The 13,954-nt window shown below is 47.9% G+C and overlaps 1 protein-coding gene across 2 annotated transcripts in view; it reads left to right on the top strand.

The window, feature by feature from the left end:
* The first annotated feature begins 7,672 nt into the window (after positions 1-7,672).
* Positions 7,673-13,954, top strand: part of FGF1 (fibroblast growth factor 1) — an 86,438-nt gene continuing 80,156 nt past the window's right edge. Inside the window, exon 1 of one of the 2 annotated variants that reach the window (XM_038530481.1) lies at positions 7,673-7,939. Coding sequence is in view for 1 of the 2 variants with exons in the window: in XM_038530480.1 (XP_038386408.1) it covers positions 8,157-8,203 (47 nt within the window). In the remaining variant the exon portion in view is untranslated. Of the gene's footprint in view, positions 7,940-8,061; positions 8,204-13,954 lie in introns of those variants that run through there. The other variant, XM_038530480.1, reaches the window with a different exon arrangement.

The raw sequence follows: 13,954 nt of genomic DNA, 5'->3' as shown, positions 1-13,954 counted from the left end.
GAACCACTATAGCTGGTTCCTTATCAGGCTGTACCAAGGGGGTACACTCACCTATCCCAAAAGCCATAAAGAAGGTCGGGGCACATGGGTTTCCCAGAAGGAAGATAACATCTAGGGCTCTGTAGAGAGTGAGGTATTTTTCTATTAAATGAAGGTAGTGGTCTTTCAGGACATGTTAGCTGGAAAGCAGGTTTTAGACTTTAAGCTTGCCCTTCTGGTTGCCCATCATTAGGCAGATGGCCCTGACATTCCTACCTTCAGAGGGTAGCTTGTAGGATATGGAAAGCAACCAAATTCTGATCTCAAAGGGAACCAAAATCTTGAGAAAACGGTGAGTATTTTTTGTACCGCCTGTGTCTCAAACATCCAGCCACTGGCCTCTTGTCTGATGGTGTCACCTTGGTGCCAGTGAGGCCCTTATTTTGGTGGGTATGTGGTTTCCTTGATGCACACTGACCTACTCATACAGGTTAGCATCTTCTCAAGAGCAGATCCTACTTGATTGATGTCATTAATCCTCACAATGTCTCGTGGGAGGGTCAGAGTGCTCTCACACTGAGGCACGGTGAGATTGAGTCAGGTCTCAGGTTACATAGAGGCAGAGAAGAGCCCAGACTGGGGCTAGCAGGGCTCTGAGGTCTTAGGGGTCAAGCCTGCTCACTTCTCAAGTTTATTGTGGGAAACAAAACCAAAAGAATGGTACAGGCTAAGTAAGAAGAGCCCGTTAGACCCAACAGAAATGAAACTATACATCCGCACAAAAACTACCCAGATCTGTACACAAATGTTCATAGCCGCATCATTCGTCACAGCCCAAACAGGGAAACAAGCCACACATCCATAGCTGATGAATGGATAAATAAAATGTGGCATACCCGTACCATGAAATATTATTACTCAGAAAGAACTGGGGATGAAGTTTCAATGCATGCCCTAACTGATGAACCTCAAAGACAATATGCTTTTTAAGAGAAAAAAGCCCATACTGTATGATTCCATTTCTTTCTTTCTTTCTTTCTTTCTTTCTTTCTTTCTTTCTTCGTTCTTATCTTTTGCTTCTTTTAGATGATGGACTGGGAGTGGGTGGAGGGCGGGCTGTAGTTGAGGAGCGTTATCGGGGGTAATGGGAGTGTCGAGGTCGGTCTATGTAGCTGTCTTTCTATGTCTGATGTCTTTTCTTTTCTTCGTGATGTTATTTCTTGATCTTTCGTTCTGTTCGGTGGCTCTCTGTGATATTTCCTTTCTTTATTTCTGTATGTCGTGGTCTTATTTGCCTTTTCTTCTCTTTTTCTTTCTTCTTTCTTCTTTCCTTTCCCTTCCTTCCTTCCTTCCTTCCTTCCTTCCTTCCTTCCTTCCTTCCGATTTTTATTATTTATTCATGAGAGACACAGAGAGAGAGGCAGAGACATAGGCAGAGGGAGAAGCAGGCTCCCTGCAGGGAGCCCGATGTGGACTCAACCCCAGGACCCCAGGATCATAACCTGAGCCAAAGGCAGATGCTCAACAACTGAGCCACCCAGGCATCCCCATATGATTCCATTTCTATGAAATGGCCAGAACAGGCCATTCTATGGAGACAGAAAGCAGGGGAGTGGTTGTCTACGCCTGGCAGGAAAGAGGAATGGGAAGGGATTGCTACTGTGTATGGGGTTTCTTTTAAAGGATGACAAAAATGTTCTAAAATTAGTGCTGATGGTTGCACAACCATGTGAGTACACTGAAACCATTTAACTGTTTACTTTAAATGGGTGAACTCTATGGTATGTGAATTTTATCTCTAACTTGTTTAAAAACACAAACCATGGCTAATGATACAATGAAGCTAGTGACAGAGCTTCACTGAGGGATATGGTCTCACCCTGTGTGCTCAGAGAAGCTCAGGTCTTCTCCCACAGAACTTAGCCACAGGCCACCTGAGAATCCAAGGTGCAGGAACATGGATGGAAAAGACGGAATCCTTAGATTTCTCCACAGAGACCACATGACGAGGAGTTCTGACCCCCGCACCTCTTTCCTGGGTAGATCATTTAAAATTTTATGGAATCGATCTCACTATTCTGTTTTTTCATTTTCGGGTTTCAAGTCATGCTTCAAAAAGCATTCTCCGTTCTTAAGATCATAAATCGTATTAACTAATGTTTTCCTCTAAGGTGGGTCTTCTTACATTCAAATCTCTGCATCACCAGGAATTTAAATACTCTACTGAGGATCCAGGTTGTTTTTGTTTGTTTTGCCAGGCAGATAGCCAATTATTAAATCAGGAGGTTTTAATTTAGGGCCACAATGATCTTGGGGTATCTTGTAACTTCCAGGAATTAAATATTAAAAAAAAGTGTGTTTGTGTGTGTGTGTGTGTGTGTGTGTGTGTGTGTGTGGTGATTTTTCTGGGGAAAAAGGGTTACAGATCTTGTCAGATTCTCAGGGGTTTTGTGACTCACAGGAAAACCACGAGCTCTCTACCTTTTATAATCTGGCGTCCAGGTAGACTATGCATGTATGTTCCAGTGCATGAAACTGAATCCAAGCCAAGAGGACAGTTATTAAACAATTACAAGGGAGGCCTGAGCCATTGCTTCTGGGGGAATTCCTCTGTCACATGTCAAGTGAGAGTTGACTACCTTTGGTCTGACGGTTTATTGAGTCAGGGAATAAGAGGTGACTCTCACGGGCTCTGCTTGGACCCTATAAAACTTTATGTTTTTACTCATCTGCTGACAAATCAGTGGAGATAAATCATTTTAGCTAACAAAACGTGGGGCCCTCTTGTCAAAGAATTTGAGGAGGCTTATGGTCATAACTATGAATAAATGATGAAGTGGAAAGGAAACTGGCAGGACAAAGAAGGTGGCAGACCCCTGTGTACAGACTCAGACATTCATGTACTAAATAAATATGCAACACCCACTGTGTGCCAGGCGTGGTCTAGACTGGGGGTTCTAAAAGTGTGGTCCCTGGACCAGCCGTTTCACCATCACCCGGGTACTTGTTAGATGTGCATATTTCCAGGCCCACCCTAGACCTCCTGAATTAGAAGCTTTGGAGTTGGAACCCACCAATACGCTTCTTAATAAACCTACCAGGTGATTCTGATGCATGTCCAAGTTTGAGAACCACCGGTCTAGCTATTGGGGATGTAGTGGTGAAAAGACAGACAAAATGCCTGCTTTCCTCATGGAGTTGCCATTCTAGTGTGTGTGTGGCAGGGGAGACAGGAGACAAGTAAACAAATAATTGAATGTGATAATGTTCTGATGGTACGAAAGTGTATGAAGGAAAAAAAGCAGGGATCCCCCACCGCTTTTATGCTTTTTTAAATCTGAAATAAAAAAAAATGATAAGCAAGAGGAGATCATGCAAAGAGGGGCAGAAAAATAAATGTGTATACTTTAGTAGAGGGAATAGCAGATGCAAAGGTCCTGAGGTAGGACTAAGGGCTAGATGAGTAGCATCACTAGAACATAGTGAGGCAAGGAGTTTATAGTGGGTGGACTTAGGGAAGCAGGTGGTGGTAGCAAGCTTAGTTTTTGTTCTTAGAACAAGTCAGAGACACCAGACAGTCCTGAACAGAGACATGATCCGATTTTTCTTCCAGCAGGAACCCTCTTGAATGAACTATAGAGGGTTAGGGTAGAAGCAGGAAAATCAGCTAGGAGGATATTGCAATAACCCAGAAATACTGGTGCTTGGATGGACTAGACCAACGTGCAAAGATGTGTTATTAAGGGAAAAATAAACAACAATGCAGGACACTGTGCCTAGTAAATTGTTCTTGAGCCTATACACTGTATTCAGGTATATGAAGCCATTTTCCCCCCAGAAGGATCCAAAAAAAAGAGTTAATAGTGGTTATCTCTGGGGAAAGGGGATTAGGGAGGGTCATTATAGCCTTCTGTATGTCATGCATTTTTGTCACGTGTGTGAAGCATTACTTTTATTTATTTATTTATTTATTTATTTTTTTAACATTTTTTTTTTTATTTATTTATGATAGTCATACAGAGAGAGAGACAGAGGCAGAGACACAACAGGCAGAGCGAGAAGCAGGCTCCATGCACCGGGAGCCTGATGCGGGATTCGATCCAGGGTCTCCAGGATCGCGCCCTGGGCCAAAGGCAGGCGCCAAACCGCTGCGCCACCCAGGGATCCCGCATTACTTTTATTTAAAGATAAAATATTTTAGAATGAAAAATTGATGTTGCAGAAAATATGAAATAGAATAGGCGATGGGTGATCGGTATCAGAGAGAAGAAGCCCACCCCACATGTGTTATAGTCCTTTCCAAGCACTGGCCCCTGAAGTCGCTGGAAAGGCAGGCTCACTGTGGGGTGAGCTCCTGTTCTTGGATTGTGATGGGATCAGGCTACTGCCCGCTCAAGAACCGCTAGGCCCTCTTTCTGTCCCCTGCCATTCTGGTGATGTTTGTGGCTTTCGGGTCTCCTCGGGCAACTAATACAATTTCCTGTGAATGCCTGTTGCGTTTCTCTCTGCCCTGTTTGTCAAATCGCTCCCCGGTCATTCTGGCACTTGGTTCACCATGAGGCCAGCATGCCCTTCATTTAATTGCATGATTTGGCATAAACAGAAGGAAATACTTTGCTAGGGGACAGAGGATAATGCAGCATCTGATTTCTCCTGTCAGCTGATTAGGATTTGTTTGTCCCAACAAGGTCAAATGAAATTAGAAAGAAAATGCAGTGTGTCTGGTGTGTGTCTCAAATAACGGCATCATTTATGTAAACAGGACGAACAAAGAGGAATCTTAAAGCCAATGTTGACTCTCAGCCTCAAGATTCAAGGGACAGGAAGCCATCCGTGGCTTATAGGTTATGCCTGGAGAGAAAGAATATTGGGGACATTTTTAATTCTGTTGGTTCTGCTCTGGTTCTGCTTTCACGTTGGTAAAGTAGTCAAAAAAGTGATGTCTGATTTTCAGAGGCACTGAGGACAGGATAAGTAAAACCACAGAAATGCCCCATTCTACCTCTATCACCCTGCTAAGGCTCTTCTAAGAGGATCAGAGCCACTTTCTATAAGAGCAACCACTCAAGTGCTCCATTGAGTCAATCTCTTAGGATGTGGAAGGAAAAAATCTCACCTCTGGAACCAGCCACAACATTTTCGGTGTGGATGACTCGGCCACGGCCACACCTCTGTGGGTAAACCTACCAGGCCTCTACTAGGGTTCTGCTGGCGCTGCATACAGGTTGTGGCCATTGCAGAAAAATGGTCTAAGAGCTTTGAGGGAAGAGGCGGTTTCTGTTACGGGATCTGTATAGGATCTGGCATACCGTGGATGCTTAATGAGCAGCCCCCACAGCTATTATTTCCACAGACTGTTTCCTGGCCCAGAGCTGGAGGGCTATTCTGAGGCCAGACTTCTCAGATGAGGCAACCCCCAGGTCTCTTCCCATGCTAAATAACAGGCCAGAAAGTATTATCATGTCTCATGAGTCAAAACATCTAAACGTATATTATTTAAAAGATAAATCGAGATGCTTGACGTGAAAGTTGAAGTAAATGTGAAACTTGGGGGATGTTAAAGTGACATTTTAAAAATTTCAATATTGAGAGGGATTATATTACAGTGAATACCTGAAGGAACCGAGGAGTCACTATTACCCAGTATTTGTACAGTAAGATTGCCGAATACCAGATACACAGTAAGGAAAGTAAGTTTATATCAGTAGCTAGGGATTATATTTGCCTAAAAGCTGTGTAGGTGTGTGTGTTTTTTAAAACAGCATTTCACAACTGGATTTAACGGAAAAACAAAACTAAAATAATTACTTAGACTTGCGTTACCCTTAAAAAGTGTTTTTAACGGTGCTTTCACACACTTGGGCACACGGGATCGTCACAACCCTGCTGTTGGCCTACAGGGAAGATGTTAGCAGGGTCCCTTTCATCTCCATTAGGAGGGAGGAGGGACCAGGGAGTCCTGAAGAACTGAGCTGCCCTGGAAGGGCCAACTGCATTGTGTGGGCAAGCTCAAGGGTGTGACCCTGAATCAGGGACACCTGCTTTTAAGTCACAGCCAAGGCTTTAATTAGGGGGAACAGCCTTGGTGAGACCCTGAGCTGCTTCTCTGTCCTCAGAATTTTTAGTTTGCTTTTCAATGGGCCTAGTTTCCCAACTCAGTGTTCCCTAACTTGAAAATCTATCACTCCATGTGCTGGGAAGTTAAGATGCACGCTGGATGCGGTCTAATAATTCTCCAATACTGAGAAGATGACTGTCTGAAATATTTTTATGTTTTTGTGCTTCAGAAGGCCCTCTGGAAATGTGCAGATCCTCAGGAAGATTATTATTATTTTTTACTTTTTACTTTTTAAAACAAGATTTTATTTATTCATGAGAGACACAAAGAGAGAGTCAGGGACACTGGCAGAGGGAGAAGCAGGTTCCCTGTGGGGAGCTCAATGCAGGACTCGATCCCTGGACCTCGGGATCATGACCTGAGCCAAAGACAGACACTTGACAGATGCTCGAGTCACCCAGGTGCCCCAGATTATGATTTTTTTAAAGTAAATCATGAGCACCTTTGAATCTATGGACATGGGAGTTCATGGACGTTCCAAATTAATAAAATTTGGTGAAATCAACTCTTTTGGTACTTTTCAAGTCCCTTTTAGGAGAGCTGCAGCTTGCCCATTATTGGAGCTAGGGGATGTTTGCGCTTCTGTTCCAGAGGATGAGCTTCTCTGACACTCATCCCCTCAGGAGGCACAAAATGGCTCTCCGGATGCTACAGGAGGCTTTGGAGGCTCCCACCTCCACCTTCCAAGGGGAAGTGGAGAACAGAGCCTATTTCCAGTTCTCACAGGTCAGTCTGTACCTGCCTGTCTGAATCATCAGGTGGGGGGGGGGGGCTTAGACTTACACACAGCCCTCCAAGGCCCAGCTGCCTACCCGAGGAGGAGGGACTCTTCATCAGTTATAGGAAACTGTTAATCATGTTTCCATTTAGTCTCTTCCAAGATACACCCTGATCTGCATCCTTTCAATCCAATTTCCAGCTTCATCCCCTTTCTAGCCGAAGAGTTATTTGCACAGGCAGCTTCCTCCCTCCCTCCCTCACCCAGTCCTGGCCTTCGGCAGAAAGATGATGCCCATTGTCCTTTGATGCAATCCCCGCCCCCGGGCGCCGGGCTCACCTGAGGACTCGTTAGCCTGGCCCAGCAGGGAGAGGCTCTGCTGCGGGGAAGGGAGACGGGCTCACTCCGCAGCCCCGGCCTGGGCGGCCCGGCCCTGAGTGGCTTCGCCGTGCCCCCTGCGAGGCTTGGCTCTGGGAAGGGCACAGACTCACACGCACGCCCCGCCACACACAGACACCGACACCCGTGCGGGGTGCCAGATGTCAGAGAAGGACTCTTTCACCCAGCAGCCTTCGGATTCCAGAGGAGCGTCTCTGAGCCGCGACCTGCTGTTTCCCCGGCGACTGAGCCTTCCAAATAAACAGGATTCTGCTCAGACAGGCCGGCAGGCCACTCGGCTCAGCGGTGCCCGAGACAAGCCCCGCTCACACGGCCCCGCCGCTGCTGGCCGTCAGACCTGGGCACCGAGAGCTCGTGTGTGTCCCGGGGGGGCAGCGTGGGCTGCTGTCTGAAGGCAGGTCCCCTCTGCTGACAACCAAGGCCAGGGGGAGACGGAGAGCCTGACGCTGCCCACCCCCCCCCCCCCCCACCGGCCTCCCCGCTTCCCACACAGCCCTGCTGGACGGTGGCGACTCTGTGGCACGGTCTGGAGGCGGACCGGCGACCTGATGCGCGTGCCACGGCCCGTCCCCTCTCCCCACACAGAGCTGCAGTAACCCAGAAGCTCCGAGCCGGCGTGGGGCTGCTCGGGAAGCAGCTGCAGCACTGCGACAGTGACTGGGAGCAGACGGATTCCCTCTCCCCTTGGACCAAGAGGCACAGTCCTCAGCCTGCAAGTTTTTCAGGTAAGAATCTGAGTCTCTGTTCTGGGGAACAAAGGACTCTGTTACATGCAGAGCTGAGGGGGTGTGTGGGGGTGTGTGGGGGTGTGTCCAAGTGCAAGGACAACAACAACACGAGAGGGAAGATAATCGGGGAAAGTTGAGGCAGTAGGATGCTTTAAGCAGATACCACTGGGGGACACCGAGCAGCTCACCTCTGGCTCGGCGGCTTAGACGATGGATGACGCAGACTGCTCTGGGGGAAGGGCTTGCTAACGGCCCAGGCAGGTAAAAATAGCACCCGGAGTTTAGAGATGGTAAAAATAATCATGCCCAGCGCTGCCCGGCACCTCTGTTCCTCCACTGCCAGGCTGGTGAGGACTGCAAAGGGCAGAAAGTTCTCATTTACTAACGGGCTGGATGTGGCCCCTTGGGTTCGGCAGAAGCCAAAATCTGTGGCTTTGGTGAGTCCGGCTGGTGTTAGCCTGCTGTGTCATGCTCACCCTGGCGGAGCCTGGACATTCAGCTGCCTCGGGAAGTCTGTTCTCCGGGTGGGCACCTCAGACTTTATCAACATTTGGGGAGAAATGTCAGGCTGAAATATAGGATTAGCTGATGGTGATTCGACAGGCTGGCATTCTGTGGCCCCAGCAGCCCCCTGGGTTATTCCTTACCTTCCTTGTGATCTCCTTTGAAAATCACATCCTCCTCTCAGTACCCCTGCAGACAGGCACCAGCAGAGAATGGCTAGCCACACCCATGTCCCGATTACATGCCCCAAGTGTACAGCTTCTAGAGCAGAGCACTTGACAAGTCTAACCTCCAGGCCTGGGGTAGAATCCAGGTATCCAATCAAGTACCCATTTTTCAGAGACCCAAGAGGAACCCAGCTTATCTGGGTTCCCTCTGTGACTCTGCAGAATGTAAACACTCTGTGCTTTCTCCAGCTGTTTTAATCCACTCCCACTTTTCTGCATTCTTTTCTGCTTGGGCACTTTCCCTTTCATTCCCTACAGGGATGTGATTGTTTATGATTTAGCTCTGTGCACACCAATGGGCGACGGGGACACAAGCATCCAGCAAAGGACGAGCCAGGCTCTGTGGGAGGCTGAGCCAGCCTGATGGGGGCAAAGGGTTGAAAAGAAATGAGCCTGGCTTTGCAAAGTGGTGTCTGGTGAAGTGCTGGCCAGCTGTTTACTGGGGCTGTGCGGGTGAATGAGTGTGGATTTTGGTGGAGACTGTGATTCACAGTCACAAATTCCCTTTTCCTTTGTTTTCTTTGTGTTGGTCATTGAGGGCTTCTGAGGAAATTCCCCTTTTGAGATTGTATATCTGAAGGCAAGATCATCAAATTGCTGCTGAGGGGCAGCTGGTGAACACTGGACACCTTCTTGTGTTGACCCTGCCTTTTTTAGTATGAGTAAATGGATTTGCAAATGAGGTACTTAGTCCAAATCAAAGTTAATACACAAAGAATTAAGAAGAGAAAACACTGAGTTTCTTGTAAACTGCCTCCCAAATCTGGTGCAGACATATGTATATATGGCTTGGTTCTATAAAGGGTTTAAGGAGACACTATCTGCTTCATTAAGTGGTTTGACCTCACAGGCCAGTAGCATCAACCATGGTGATTATACTTGCAGTGGCGATGGTAGATGGACATCATATGCTCATTTACACTTAGGGAAGGGATGCCTGACCCCGGGACAGACAGTGTGCTTGCTTAATCTGCTGACATACATTCTGTGGATCCTGCGTGAACTCTGGAGGATCATGAGGCTACCAGGCCTGCTGTGTTGGCATCTAGGAATTAGTGATGCTGCAGAGTGGAGGCATACCCCTTCCACTTCATCAAATAGGTGTTGCTTGGCTAATGTAATACTCCTTGATTTGAGCTACTGGATAAATCATCTGTAGTCATTTGTGTCACAGGCATACCCTGTTTTAGGTAAGTCTACACCTACACATAACACAAATTATAGGCGAATGAGTTTCTTTCCCTTGAAAAAGGATCTGCTGGGCAGCCCCGGTGGCTCAGCGATTTAGCGCCGCCTTTGGCCCAGGGCATGATCCTGGAGACCCGGGACTGAGTCCCACGTCAGGCTCCCTGCATGGAGCCTGCTTCTCCCTCTGCCTGTGTCTCTGCCTCTGTGTGTGTGTGTGTGTGTGTGTGTGTGTCTCATAAATAAGTAAGTAAGTAAATAAATAAATAAATAAAATCCTTTTAAAAAAAGGATCTGCTAATCAACAAATGTTCATCGAGTAGAGACAAGGTGTCCCATCAAAAGTTACAACTGGATCAAGCCCATGCAATGGCAGAGAAGGGAGGGCACCTACCTGGGTGGGCAGGTAACAGAGCATTCTCTGGCCTGGACTGACAGGATGTCTAACTCAGCTGGGAGGCAGAGTCCAAGGTATGGGAATAAGGATAAGCATCTGGACCTGTGGGAAGGGAATAGTCATGGTCTGATTCCTAAATATCACTACTTAAGAGAGGCAGCCTAACAGGGTGGCCAAGGGCATAGATTCTGCAGCTGAACTCCCTGGGGCTTGAACCCAGACTGTGCCATTTATTAGTCCTGTGGCCTTATGCCTCAGTTTCATCATCTGTAAAGTGGGATAATAAAGTACCATTCTTGTCGGTGAAAGGATCAAATGAGTAATGCTCTGAGCACCGTGCCTGGCTTATAGCAAAGACTATGTATTTGCTATTATTACTGAAAGGTGGGTCTTAAAAGGGTGTCCACAAGTCCATTTATTCCAAAGTCTGAAGTGACCCTCTATGAGTGGCCACTAGGGACACCTTTTGGCACTGGCATGGCGTTTTGCTTGTATCTCTGAGCATTCCGAATTCGAAGGGCTTCTGTGCTGGTTGCCAGCATTTCCTGAGCCCTTACTCTGTGCCAGGTACTCGTGCTTGGCTTAACGCACAATTGCTCAAGACCACCTCTCTTTGTCCAAGGAATGCTAGTGATGGGGGCAGGTGTGAGAGGCATTCCCACCTTGTGCCAGGGAAGTGTAGATGTGGGGGCTCCTTTGGAGAAGACTCATCTCAGTCTCTCCAGGGCCTGTGGTTTTCAAACTTTCACATGCATAACAATCACAATGGAGCTTATTTAAAAAAAAAAAAATCAGGTACCTAGGTTTAGCCTGGTTCCCGAGGGACCCAGGATTCTGCATTTTCTTGGGATAGGGGTGGTCCAGGGGATTCCGTCTTTGGTCCAAGGGCCACAGCTAAAGTCCGATCACTGCTCTGGTTCTTTTCTCTTCGTTACTGTGAACAAGAACACAGAGCCATTTGGCTTCTATCAGTGACAATAAGTCTCTTCCTTGTCATCACCTTCTTCTGGAATGACCATCTTCCTGGGACAAGCCCTCCCCTGATAGTAAGATGGACGACAGCACACCTGCTGCACACTGACTTACTACGTGCCTGGCACACAGCAAACCCTCCATCTCTACCCTCACTCGGTCTTCACGGCCATCCCAGCAGTTAGGTGCAGTCCTTACCCACCTTTTACAAGGGAGGGCAACAGCCCCACTGCTAGTAAGTGGCTGATCTGGGGTATGAACTCAGGATGAGCCAATTACCATGGCAGTGGCTTGTGACCTCTAAGCCAGGCAACAAGCAAAGTTTTAGCTGTTCATCAATTTGGTCTTTCTCTTCTTGCTCTTGGGTTCATACTCCTCTCCTGTCCACTTCCAGTGCTAGGCTCCCATATAACTTCCTCAGAAGAGGGATCCCTTGGGTGGCGCAGCGGTTTGGCGCCTGCCTTTGGCTCAGGGTGCGATCCTGGAGACCCGGGATCGAATCCCACGTCGGGCTCCCGGTGCATGGAGCCTGCTTCTCCCTCTGCCTGTGTCTCTGCCTCTCTGTCTCTCTCTGTGTGACTATCATGAATAAATAAATAAAATCTTTAAAAAACAAAATAAATAAAAATAAAGAAAAAAAAAAAACTTCCTCAGAAGAGAAGGTGTCCCTGTGCTTCCCTATTTTTTTCTCCTTCAGTAACTCAAAAAGGGTTGGGGCAATGGATGGGTGGAAGGAGATGTTATGAGGTGAACTAGGTCCTCTGCTTAAATTTACACACTGAAGTCCTAACTTCCCCTCTGCTCCCGAATATCAGAATGTGACCTGGCTTGGAGAAGTCTTTACAAAGAAATTCAAGTTTAAATGATGTCGTTAGGGTGGGACCTAATCCTCTATGACTGGCATCCTTATAAAATGGGGAAATTGTGACACAGAGACACATCTAGTGGGATGACATGAAGACACAGGGAAAAGAGGGCCATCTACAAGTCATGGACAGAGGCCTGGATCCCTCCCTCACAGGCTCAGAAAGAGCTAGTGGCCATCTACAAGATGGAGAGAGGCCTGGAACAGCTCTTTCCCTCACTGCTCTCAGGAGGAGCCAGCCCTACCGATACCTCAGTTTTGGACTTCTGGCCTCCAGAAGTATATATACTATATACTTCTGTTGTTTGAGCCACGCAGTCCATGGTACTTGGTTATGGGAGCCCTAGCAAACTATGATAGTGGGAACCAGAGTCCAACATTCCCCCTGCAGGCCCTGAGTTTGGGGTAATCTAGCTTAGGTAAACGCATCATACCAAGCTATGACAATGATCTCTTGTCTTTAACTTGTGACTGTTCTTCTGTTGGCTTAAACAGTGTTCACGGGAGTCACAGGTAGGTCCAAGTCCCAGAAAAGAAGGAGGAATGAATAGCAAGAATGAGGAGGGAGGAGGTAAGGAAATGTAAAGAAACAAAGAGGCAGGAAGAGAAAAAGGAGAGAGACTGGGGACTGGGACGAGGGATCCTAGAGGGTCATTAATGCTCACTTCGGGTCCATTTCACTCATCCTGTGGGATACCACCTGTGTGCAGGGAGCATGTGCAACACTACGGCTACAGAGCCTGGAATGGATGGGTCCCTACCTTCATGGAAGCTAGAGACCAGGTAGGGACACAGACTTCAATCACGTAGTACTTCTCCTGAGTGTCTCAGGAAAGCAAAAACAATACCAGACTCAGTCAGAGGGGTCTGGAAAAGCTTTGGTGAGCTCGTGATGCCTGGATTCAGATGTGGGGCGCCTGGGTGAGAGATGAGTGTTTCAGATGGAGGAAAGAGTATGGCCAAGGTCACATGGGATGAGGAAGTGTGGCATTGCCAAGGAGTGGAGGAAAGGCCAGTGTGGCTGAAATGCAGGGAAGAAGAGGAGCCAGTCAGAACTCAAGGCCCAGGAGGGGGCCGGACCATGGCCGTTGTGATAATGATTTAGGTGCTTCAAAAGAGAACCATAGAAGGCCAGAGAAGAAAGCGATCCTATATAGGGCCAATTCCTTTCAAGAAAAGGAAAGCTGGAATAGAGATGCCAATGGTATGGTTTAGCAGTGGTTCCCCCCTAGAGCAAGACATCAGGCTTCTGGAGCTCACAAACCTGAGGTTGGCTACATTGCCTCTAGGGACTGAATTCCAGGACGCTTCCTAAAAACATGTTCTAGCCATGGTCGACCCTCAACAGAGCACTTTCTAGGTGTTTGTCAGGGTCCTGTTGCTAAGGGTCAAATAGGTATAGTTCTCTCCTGTCAGCGAGGTTAATTAGCAAGCTTGGCACCTCAGATGGGTTGACCAGGCAGCCCCATGTTTAGCATCAGTTGGAGGACAAAGAGAGGCCTTGGAACAGAACCTCTCTGCTTGCTGCACTTCGCCTGCAGCTACAGGGGCAGGCATGCATTCCAGAGGCTAATTATTCAGTGGGGCCCTGGAAGATGGCAGAGATTCAGGTTGTGACTGGGAAGGAGGTAAGGGCAGGAAGCCCAGAAAGACCCCCGAGGGTATCAGGGCTGAAAGTGGGCAGAGAGGCGTCTGAAAGGAGCAGAGCAAAGCCAAATGTTGCCTTATTCCTGAGCTCATGGGAGCAGCAGTGAGACGGGCCTGGAGCAGGCAAGTCGCGGCTTGGGCCTGCAGCCCTCGCGGGGGCCGAGTGCCCCACCACCGCACACCGCTCCCACCACTGGCAAAGCTCTCCCAGTGCC

This window comes from Canis lupus, chromosome 2 (assembly GCF_011100685.1).
Source record: "Canis lupus familiaris isolate Mischka breed German Shepherd chromosome 2, alternate assembly UU_Cfam_GSD_1.0, whole genome shotgun sequence".
NCBI classification, from domain to species: Eukaryota; Metazoa; Chordata; class Mammalia; order Carnivora; family Canidae; genus Canis; species Canis lupus.
Note: the sequence above shows the minus strand (reverse complement) of the source record. Positions and strands in the feature narration are given on the sequence as shown.